Raw genomic sequence first — 11,615 nt, 5'->3', positions numbered from 1 at the left:
TGTGTGTGTGTCTGTGTCTGTGTGTGTGTGTGTGTCTGTGTGTCGGTGTGTGTGTGTGTGTCGGTGTCGGGGTGTGTGTGTGTGTGTGTGTGTGTGTGTGTGTGTGTGTGTGTGCGTGCGTATGTTTGTACATAACAATAAGTAAAATCCATAGTACAAAGCTTTGAGCTCAGGTTGAAATGCAGATAACATGAGACTAAATGCAAGGTAGTACTACTTACTTTTAACGTTGGCGTTTTACAAAGAAACACATTTGGGACAGGGTGCAAAGTTGAATCTCGTCTTACTTTTTTTTTCTTTTCTTTTTTAACACTGATCACATAAGGTTTAAAAATGTTTAATGTTTGTATTAGGGCTGTCAGCGTTAACGCATTAATTGCGATGCGATTAAGGACCGACCCGATGCGATTATTTTTTTTTAATCGCATTAAACGCATGCCGGCATTTATTAATTTATTTTACACTTCACTCGGCTTCGCGTCGTGCCTAACAGGCTGCTATTTTGACCCTTTGCAGCACCGTTACTTATCATCAAGCTGCCACTTCCTCGTAACACATCCTGCTGCTGCAGGCTGCAGGCATGATGGAGAAAGACAGCAGCAATGAAATCCTGAATGGCGCTTTTTATTTTCCAAAACTCCCGGACGGCTCGTAGACAAGTCAAAAGCCATATGCACGTTGTGTAAAGCAGAATTAAAATATCACCGAAGCACGTCAAGCTTGAGCTACCACCTAGCAGCTACCACCTTGCGGTGGCCGGAGCGGGCAGCGGCCGGAGCGGGCGATCACGGTGAAAAGCGAACGGGGGCTGGAGTATAACCTAGCTAGGTGGAAAGCTAACGCTAGCCGGCCACCTGTTCCATCAATCCTGCTTGCAAGTGTCCGCTCATTAGACAAAAACTGGACTACATCCAACTTCAACGAAACTCCCAACACGAGTTCAGAGACTGCTGTGTTTTTGTTGAAACAACAGTGTATCGGACTATCCAGCCTGTTTCTCTGTCGCCGGGTAAGAGTGGAGATGGGCTGTGTTAACACGGACTTGTGCAGAAATGAGCTGCTCATTAACCGGTGATCACTGGACGTCAGTGAGTAATCAACATTATTTAGGAGTTACTAAACACTATATTGACTCTAGTAAGGATAGGGATTTTTAGTTTTTTAGTTAGGTACTTGGAGGAATTGTGCAATAATGACAGATTCACACATTTTTCTTTTGTTTTACAGTCAATAAATAATTACAAATCTTAAAATCAAGTTCATAAAGTAACTTTCTTTGCATTCATTTGATTCCCAATCAAGATACACTGGTAAAAATTGCTTTCGATTGTTAATATGTACTTAAAAACTGTTCTGAAATACAAAATAATAGAATTTGAATCATGTGATAAAATATGCGATTAATCGCGATTAACTATAGAACTTCAGCGATTAATCGCAATTAAAAAAAAAAGTATTGTTTGACAACCCTAGTTTGTATATATTTAATATAATTAGCTAGACTATTTCCTGCTATGTATCATATCATATCATGTATGTGTGTGTGTGTGTGTGTGTGTGTGTGTGTGTGTGTGTGTGTGTGTGTGTGTGCAGAGATGCATTGACCTTTGGGCTTAGACCATTCACGCTTATTAAAGCTACTTCCTTGGGCCTGTTGTAAGAGGAGCCCTTACACTTTTACCACATTCCTTTTTTTACCGCCCTGTCTTACACACACGCTCTGGTCTCACAGTTATACGAGGTGTTTATCTGCTTCAAAAAGTGGAAAGATACCTATTTCTTGCTCACTGGTTCATTTGAAATGCATCTTCATGTAACTCGCCCATTGGCTCATTTAAAAACGCAATTTCCGGTCTCGGGACATTAATATGCATCTTCCGGTCTCCTCCCTGGTAATATCCAGTCTTAGGCACGCCCTTTTTCTGGAAAGTTCCGGAAGAATCGCGTCAGAAACATCTGGCGGATGTAAATCACATTTTTGACAGCTCGTGACCTCTTGACCTGCTGACCGGCATATTTGAGTGACAGAAAGTACCTCTAATAACTCTCTCATATTCCTAACTTTATTAATATTGATAAACATCTTTGATAATTTGTCAATAATTGGATCTGTACACCTACACAAATGACTACTTGCAATGACATCTGAAGTGGCCCCATGTCATTCTCGTCGAAGCATGATAGAATTTTTCAAAGGAAAGTCAAAGGAAAATTAAGAGGAGTTATCCTTCTCATGGTGAAAAAAAGAAAGAGAAAATAAGGATGAGAAGAAAAGAAAGCAAGACAGTGGTAAGTAGAGCAGAAAATGAACATTAAGTTGTGTAACAGTAACTGTCTGAATGCTGTCATTTAACCTTAACTATGGGGGAGACATTTAAATAACTTTAGCTAGCTAGCATTAATGTAAGACTAATGGCGTTTTTTGTTAGTTAACCTAGCTAGTGGAACTGGAGACTCCAGCCTGGAGTGCGGGTCCGTCTAGCTCCTGTCTCAGAAGAGTCTTTCAGGACTGGGTCTTATTTCAATAGAACGAAATGTGCAAAGGTCATTAGATCTGGAGGACATAGTGGCAGCATTTGCCATAGCCAATGTCCAAAAGCAGCATTTGTAGAGTTTAGAACATAATGGTGACGAACGCTGGTTTTGAGGGGCACCCTAGGAATTCTTGCCTAGAGCCACAACAGACCCTAGAATCACCACTGCCAAATGCCAGGATAAAAAGGTGTGTTAGTAATGACTGATCGATCCCCACATGGCTAAGCATCCATATGTTATATGACAGGAGTGAGAATGTGTTGACCCTGAAGGATCTGAAAAGTTCAAAGCCAAATCACTAACAGCACCAACATTGTCTGTACTTTCTACAAGAGCAGGTCACAACATGGATGGTGTATGAAACAAATGTGATAAATCATGTCAAACAGCTACTCCAAACAAAGGAGAGAGTACTAGGTCAACACATGAACCTAAAACCAACTTATTATTTGAGCAGGGCTATCATAGGTCGGTGTTGTGAGCAGGATGTATTTTAGCTGGAATTCTTCCAGTCTGATATATCAAACATTTCACTTCATGTTCTTAAAAGAATATACAAGAACACACTGATATGCTTAAACCACTCCTCCTCCAGGCATGTATCAAAAGCTGTGATGTGGGAATTTTGCAATTCCCTCTGACGAAAAGGAACAAGACTAAAATAACTTGTTTCCTTTTTCCTCTGCTCTTCACAGATCTGCAAGTTGACAGATGGGTTTTTAGCAACATGCTGTTGAGTGCAAGTGCTCATGCCTAATTTAATGCATAGTGTACATGAAAAGAGGAACTCAAGTTTCAGTTTGAATCAGTTTTCAGTATGTTTCTTGTATGACAAATCTACTTGACTGTCTCTGAGAAGTAAAATGGCACAGCAAGGAATTCAGATGGACGAGGAAAAACAGTTGATGAATTCATAGCCTAATAATATTAACGAGTAGCCCAGTGTCCCCGAGTAGAGGCCGAGCTGTGTTCTAACACAGCCACCTTACCACCTAAGGCTCTCACATGTTGCTAACTGCTGATATCTTTGCCTGTCTAACGTACGGTTGACTTTGTTGTGTTAAGAACAAACTAGTTAATTTGCATGCATGAGTAGCCTATTGAACTGAATTTGCGCTGTGGTGTTGATAATGCTAACCTTTAGTGAACACCGAGCTGAACTGTCATTCTGTGCTGCAACAATCTTGGATTGTTCTGATTCAAGTAGCCTAGACTACGGAGGGGAATCTCTTGATCAGAAATGGTTAAAATGCCAGATAAAACAAGCTAACTACTAGGGATAGGCTAAGCAAACTGTCAGCTAAATGGTGGGAAAATCTCTGTATCAATGTTGAGCAGGGAGAATAGGCATGGTCACTACTAGAGTGGAGGTAGAGTGAGTCCTAAATATCAGCAGGGTTAACCACACAGTCACGATTTCTTTAATTAATCGGAAGAAAATGATGTCCTTTTATCGCACCATTTGTTATGTTAGTTCAATTAGTGCCTATGGCATGGGCATCTTGCACATCTGACAAGGCACAATCAATTTTGAACACAGGTTTTGCGCAACATATACTGCCACCCAGATGACCCCTTTTTCAGGGGAAACCCTGAATATTTCAGGAAAACAATGACAAAATGAATTATACACAGTATGGCTATATGATGACGAGAGTTACGCTTTAAGATCAAGGACAAATATTCATGACACAATTATAATGGTCTTATTACAGCCAATGTAAAAAACAACCACTTAATGACGTAAACTTATTGAAGGAAATTTGTGTTTGGTAGATTATTTCTCTGTGGTAACAATGCTTTTTGGCAATAAATCTTATACCGTTGGAAAGCCTGTTTAGTTCCCTTTCAAATGGTGCCCCATTTGTAAGGAACATGCATTTGTGTGATAAGCAGCAGCGCTGAGTATGTGGGTTGCACCCATGAAAAATTTGCCAAATCTTCTCTGCCAAATGCCAAACAGCTTATTCTGCCATTGACTCGTTTGGTGTTTGGTGGATTGGATGATTGATGTTTGAAGAAACAAGACATATTGGCAATTTGACAAATTATTCATTCCACAAACAGGAGCCTCAGTAGTGTGTGGAAGAACCATACACAGCCACAACAGCCTGGCACCTCCTCCTCATGCTGGTCACCAGCCTGGTCACACACTGCTGTGGGATGGCATCCCATTCTTCAACCAGCATTTGTCGCAAGTCAGCCAACGTGATTGTGTTGATCACTCTGGCACAAACAGCACGACCAAGCTGATCCCACAAGTGTTCAATGGGGTTCAATGGGAGGTCAGGACTGTGTGGGATGCCATCCCACAGCAGTGTGTGACCAGGCTGGTGACCAGGATTCAAATCCGACCTCCCTTGGTTTCCTGCATGTCTTCGCTCTCTCCCCTTTCATGTCTGAGCTGTCCTGGTGATTAAAGGAGGAAATTCCCAAATAATAATCTTAAAAAAAAGAAAGAAGAAGTGTCATAATTTACTATGAACTATGAAACTATGAAAAGCAGTATGGCTTCGTCTTTCCACTTTTCCAACAATCACAACTCTAGTTTCGGTTGAAATAATCACATAGTTTATCGATTTACAATTGGCTTTATACCAAGGTTATTATAGTTTTGCATTTTTCATTAGTTTTTATTTTTATTTCGTTTTGACTTTTTGTTTTCAAATTCAGTTTAGTTTTAATTAGTTTTTAAAGCGGGTTTGCTAGTTTGGTTTAGTTTTTATTTTTTGAAAATGCTTAGTTTTAGTTTAGTTTTTATTAGTTTTAGTCTTTGTTTTTAATATGGGTTATTTGTCGGGGGATTCAAAAAGGTCAGAGAAAGTATTGTGTAATAATAACTCAACAAAAACATCATACAATTTTAGAAATATGTATTCACAATGTATTCAACAATAACACCATAAAATGTAGCCTACATATGGTCATAAATATGTAAATAGTCTACACAAGATGCAGTATGTGCAAAATGTGTAAGTGACGTGTTCCAGGAAAAAAACCTAAACAGCCAACAGACTAAAGAAGACAGACATGAACAGGTGTTTTGAACTTTGGTTCGAGTAAAGTGGCGAACTTTTTGAAGTCAATCGAGTCACACAGTTGGGTAGACATCCCAGTATCAATACACATATTAACCCACGCTTCCTCTCGCTTCTGGTGTTCCTGCGTATTTACTAACCAGCAGCTGTCAGGTCGCCGGTGAAAGCCCTCCTGTAGTGTTCTCTGTCCTACGGTTGTCTCTGTCATGCTGCCTGGCCCTGTATCCATACATCCATGCCCGTAACGTTACCGGGGTTAGCTTCTGTTTCGGGGAAAGGGGGCTTTGCGTTCTTCTTTACCTTGTTAAGGTAAGCTAGGTTAGCCTCCTAAGCTTGTGTGCGCTTCTCAAATGTACTTTCAAATTCGTGGGATTTTTCCCTGTAATAAATTTCCACATATTTTACCACCTTCCACTGCAAGGCACTTTTATCTGACACAGTCATAATCAAATAGGACTGCCGCTTTCTTCCGACTTTCGGTACCGCTATGATGCCAGGCGAGAGGCACGGAGCCACGAGCATGTTGTGTTCAATTTGACGTGGAATGTCGGAATTTCTGTGTTCCCAGTCGGAAACTATACATGTCTACGGGAAATGTCGTGGTCGGAGAGATATAACGTTATTTGCTCTATGAAAGATCGACAAAGATGAAAACTAAGGACATTTACCCGATAATTTTATTTTATTTTAGTTAGTTTTGCAAACAGACATTACAGTTTTAGTTTAGTTGTCGTTTTTTTGTAATGCCTCGTTTTTATTTTTATTTCAGTTAACGACAATGTTTTTTCCCACCTAGTTTTCGTTATTTCGTTCGTTTTCGTTAACGATTATAACATTTCTCTATACACGCTAAAAGTACTGTTCTTTTAAATGGAGTCTGGTGGGTTTAGCGCTAGCTGTCATTGAGCCTGCCAGTGGCAAAAACAACACTTTTGTGGTTGAAATTGACGATGTACATTTGCCCTATAGGATTACATTGCAGGCCAGTCTGTGGTTGCTGCTCACAGCATTCTCGCTTAGTACTAGACCAATTTCAAAGATTGTTGTTCCCATCAGTCACATTTATTCACAAAAACATAGGAAAATAGGGTCCAGGTTGAAAAAGCCGAAATTACTCTTTAATGACAACAGTCATGAACATTCAAAAAGACTTCATTTTAATGACAGGTGTCCTGCTACGTCCTGCCTATGCCCTGCAGTTCCCTGCTACGGCCTTATACGCCCTGTAGTGCCCTGCTATGTCCTGCTATGCCCTGCAGTGCCCTGCTACGCCCTACATCGGTCATCGGCGTTACATGGTGTTAGTGTATGTAATGTCTGTATCGACTTGTACCGGTCATGCAGCCTCTTTTCGGGAAATCCTCGTGTGTTCGTGCGACCGACACAAGTCCACAGCGGTCCACTGCGTGTAGCCTATGTATGAGCCCATCTCCACTGCATCCATCTGTGAGGTTGTCAGCTTTGTGTCTGCCTGGCATGCTCTGTTTGTAGGACGGCCAATTTAACCGCCAGTCCTCAGCGATGTAGTGGCATGTGTCACGTAGCTCTCTGCTCAGAGCACCGTCCAGCAAAAAGCCACAAAGCTTAAAACGCTCTCAAAAGTTAGCCTTGGCTGCAGCATTGCTCTGCTACCAGCTTCTGTCACGTACCGTGTGGAGCTTGTGAGAGCGCAGCTGAGAAGGCAGTGTTGCTGTCGAATCTGTCCCTGGGAAAAGTAACGTTGCGCCGAATTGAAAAAGGAACTACGTTTCGTTACCAAATTTTCAGTAGTAGCACGTTACTCTACTTTTTACCTGAAAAAGTAGTTACGTTACTTGCGCGTTACGTTACTTGCGCGTTACTTTGTAACGCGTTTCTCCCTAAAAGGAAGTTTTCCTCACCACTCAAGGTTTCTCCCTAAAAGGGAGTTTTTCCTCGCCACTGTCGCACCAAATGCTAGCAATTTGGGGAATTACTGGAATTGTTGGGTCTTTGTAAATGATAGTGTGGTCTAGACGTACTCTATCTGTAAAGTGCCTTGAGATAACTGTTGCTATGATTTGATACTATAAATAAAATTGAATTGAAATTTAATTGAATGTCATAATTATGACGGTGTCATGTCAGTCTTATGCACACTCCTTCAAATAAAGTGTTACCGAGAGGACTAGGTCACCACATAAACCTAAAGGACTTATTATCTGAGCAGGGTTATCATAGGTTGTGTTGAGCTGGACATCTTTTTTTACTGTAGGTGGAATTCATCCAGTCTGATCCATCAAACTCTTTACTTCATGTTCTAAAGAGGAGATACAAGAACACAATGACTTGCTTTAACTAATCCTCCTCCTTTAATGTATTCAACCTGTTTTGTGGCAATTTTGCAATTACTCTCGGAAGAAGAGGAATAAATAAAATAAAAAACGAGAATAAAATATCTTGTTTCCTGCTTCCTTTCCCCATCTTAGATCTGCAAGTTGACAGATGGGTGTTACCATCATGCTGTGGAGTGCAAATGCTCACGCCCCATTCCATGTATATCAGTGATGAGGAAATGAGGAACTCAGTTTTAGTTTGGATCAGTTCCCAGTTCCTAGTTTTTGTATGACAAAGTGGAACTATTTGCCAGTCACTGTCTCTGAGAGGTGAAATGGCGCAGCAAGGAATTCAGATGGACCAGGAAAAACTCTGCTGTTCGATCTGTCTGGATCTACTGAAGGAGCCAGTGACTATTCCCTGTGGGCACAGCTACTGTATGAGCTGTATTAAAAGCCACTGGGATGTAGAGGATCAGAAGAAAATCCACAGCTGTCCTCAGTGCAGACAGCTCCTTATACCGAGGCCTGCCTTGGTGAAAAACACCATGTTGGCAGATTTAGTGGAGGAACTGAAGAAGACTGGACTCCAACCTGCTGTGGCTGATCACTACTATGCTGGAACAGGAGATGTGGCCTGTGATGTCTGCACTGGGAGAAAGCTGAAAGCTCTCAAGTCCTGTCTGCAATGTGTGGTCTCTTATTGTGAGCAGCACCTCCAGCCTCACTATGAATCCCCTGCCTTTGGAAAACACAAGCTGGTCAACCCCTCCAAGACGTTTCAGGAGAACGTCTGTACTCGTCACAACGAGGTGATGAAGATGTTCTGTCGCACTGATCAGAAATGTATCTGTTATCTGTGCTCTTTGGAGGAACATAAAGGCCACGACACAGTTTCAGCTGCAGCGGAACAGACTAAGAGGCAGAAACAGCTTGGGGTGGGACGACAAAAGATCCAGCAGAGAATACAGGACAAAGAGAAAGATGTGAAGCTGCTTCAGAAGGAGGTGGAGACCATCATTCACTCTGCTAATGAAACTGTCAGAAATAGTGAGCAAGTCTTCACTGGCTTGGTCTGTCTCATTGAAAATAAAAGCTCAGAAGTGAAGCAGCAGATCAGATTTCAGCAGCAAACTGAAATGAGTCGAGTCAAAGAGCTTCAAATGAAGCTAGAACAGGAGATCTCAGAACTGAGGAGGAAAGACACTGAGCTGGAGAAGCTCTCGCTCTATGAGGATAACACCCAGTTTCTACTCAAGTACCCCCCTCTGCCATGTCTTAGTGAATCTACAGACTTGCCCAGTAGCAGTACCAGTCCTCCGAGGTACTTTGAGGATGTGACTGCAGCTGTGTCAAAGGCCATAGATGAACTACAGGACGTTCTTATCAAGGAATGGATCAAGATCTCACATACATTGACTAACGTGGATGTTTTACTGCCACAAGCAGAGCCAAAGACTAGAGATGAATTCTTAAAATATTCACACAAAATCACACTGGATCCAAACACAGCAAACCAACAGCTGCAATTATCTGAGGGGAACAGAAAAGCAAAAAACAAGAGAAAAAAACAGTCATATTCTAGCCACCCAGACCGATTTATTAACAGGTCTCAGGTCCTGAGTCAAGAGAGTCTGACTGGACGTCATTACTGGGAGGTGGAGTGGAGTGGGTTAGGAGTTCATGTAGCTGTCGCATACAAGGATATTAGCAGAAATGGAGACAAAAGTCAATTTGGAAACAATGACAAGTCTTGGGCTTTAGAGAGTTACGATGAGAATTATGAATTCAGTCATGACGGAATCTGTACTTCCGTCTCGGGTCCTGAGTCCTCCCGAGTGGGAGTGTACCTGGATCACAGGGCAGGTGTTCTGTGTTTCTACAGTGTCTCTGAAACCATGACCCTCCTCCACAGAGTCCAGACCACATTCACTCAGCCGCTCTATGCTGGACTCAGGATTTATGGTTTTCTTGGATTTGGATCATCTGCTGAGTTTTGTGAGCCGAAAGACTAAAGCTAACCCTAACCCTAAAAAGGTGCTGGATGGATTCTGTTGTGAGTGTGTAAATAGATAATTATCCATCTCAACTGCCTTTAGGGTTTGATCACAATCACTGCTCATACAAGTAGAGCATTCTTTCTTCTTTTATACAGACTTTTTTTTTATTTATTTTTTTAATTGTGTTCATTAGTTTTTACTGAAAAAACATAAAGAAGACAAAAATAGCTAAAAACTGTGATACTACTGATAATATAAATAGAGGACATAAAGTAAAGGTTAATGGTAAGGGTAAATAAATGTATCATTTTAAGGAGTTTCTTGTTATATCTGTTTTGTGGGTTGTCAGGAAAGATGACATTGATTTCAAATAAGATCTGAAAGAAAGAATACTTTAATTTGTAAATGTAAAATATCATTATTTAAAACATGTAATCCTTTTGCTTGGTTGATTTTGGCTACATGTAGATAAATAATTGAAATAACTTGTATATGGATGAAAACAATATACCACAATTATGATGATTTATTGATTGTTTATGTGACTAAAATCCACAAATAAAGTTTTTTATTTGTCAAAATGAAAACAGTATGTTTACACCTTTATTCTAGAAATTATTAAAGAACATATGAAAGTGATAGTACTGTGTGTATATATATATAGTTCCTGCTATGACAAGTCAAAATGTCTGCTGTGAAAAAGGCCTTTAACAAAGCCAAAGGGGGACACCTGGTGGTGAAAAAACGACATGAAAAACAAATCCAACCAAACTAAACAGTAAAGGTGGCAGATGTGGAGACAGATATTAGAAAAAATACATTTTTATTTGTTCTTTTCCTGACTGGCTCCTTTACTGACAGGCATTCATGCTGAACTTATTATAGCACAGGAAGAGAAAAAAACAATGTGGGACGTTGTGGTATCTGATCGCTTACAGCCCTTTGAAAACAAAACCACCACAGAGAACTTGTAACGGGTGGTGACCCTATAGGGTAACTGTATTTTCAAAACCAACTAACTAGTTCTCTGTTTTATCATCTGACTGCTCTCTCCTGATCATGTACTCAGGATCAGTGTGGTTGACCAATATTAAAGAAAACCTTTTTTTCTGTCCCTAATGTGGTATATGAATACCTGAGGATCTGAAGAGTTTAAAGCCACGTCACTAACAGCACCAACGTTGTTTGTGTTCTTCTACTGTAGCAGGTCAACACATATTAAATTTATGGAACAGATATGTTTAATCATGTCACACAGCTGCTCCAAACAAACCAAAGAGTACTAAATAAGGCCTAGGTCAACACATCAACCTAAAACTGACTAATTATCTGAGCACGCTTATCATACGTTGTGTATTGTGAGCAGGGTGTATTTTTTAGGTGGACTTCATCCAGTCTCATGTCTTAAACTCTTCATTTCATGTACAAAACACAATGACTTGCTTTTATTGATTCCTCATCCTGGAATGAATCAGAGCCTATTAACCCCTCCTTCTCCTCCCTGCTCTCGAGTGCAGCCAGTCCCATTCAGTCCACGTGTTTCCTGCTTATCCAGCCTTCACAGATCTAGTTTACAGATGGGTGTAGCCATCGTGCTGTGAAGTGCGAATGCTGTCAATCCCCATCTAATGCATATCAGCGAGTGAACATAAAGAAAGGGATCTCAGTTTTGGTTTGGATCTGTTCCCAGTGTGTTTCTTGTATGAAAAAGTGGAACTATTTGCCAGTCACTGTCTCTGAGAGGTGAA

The 11,615-nt window shown here is 40.8% G+C and overlaps 1 protein-coding gene across 1 annotated transcript; it reads left to right on the top strand.

The window, feature by feature from the left end:
* Window positions 1-8,135: 8,135 nt before the first annotated feature.
* On the top strand, window positions 8,136-10,454 carry LOC144531766 (E3 ubiquitin/ISG15 ligase TRIM25-like). Its single transcript, XM_078272048.1, has one exon. It carries the CDS (start codon window positions 8,203-8,205, stop codon window positions 9,880-9,882), a length of 1,680 nt encoding a protein of 559 aa, XP_078128174.1. The 5' UTR covers window positions 8,136-8,202; the 3' UTR covers window positions 9,883-10,454.
* The last annotated feature ends 1,161 nt before the right edge of the window (window positions 10,455-11,615 follow it).

Source organism: Sander vitreus, chromosome 16 (assembly GCF_031162955.1).
Source record: "Sander vitreus isolate 19-12246 chromosome 16, sanVit1, whole genome shotgun sequence".
NCBI classification, from domain to species: Eukaryota; Metazoa; Chordata; class Actinopteri; order Perciformes; family Percidae; genus Sander; species Sander vitreus.
This window is presented reverse-complemented; position numbering and strand designations above follow the sequence as displayed.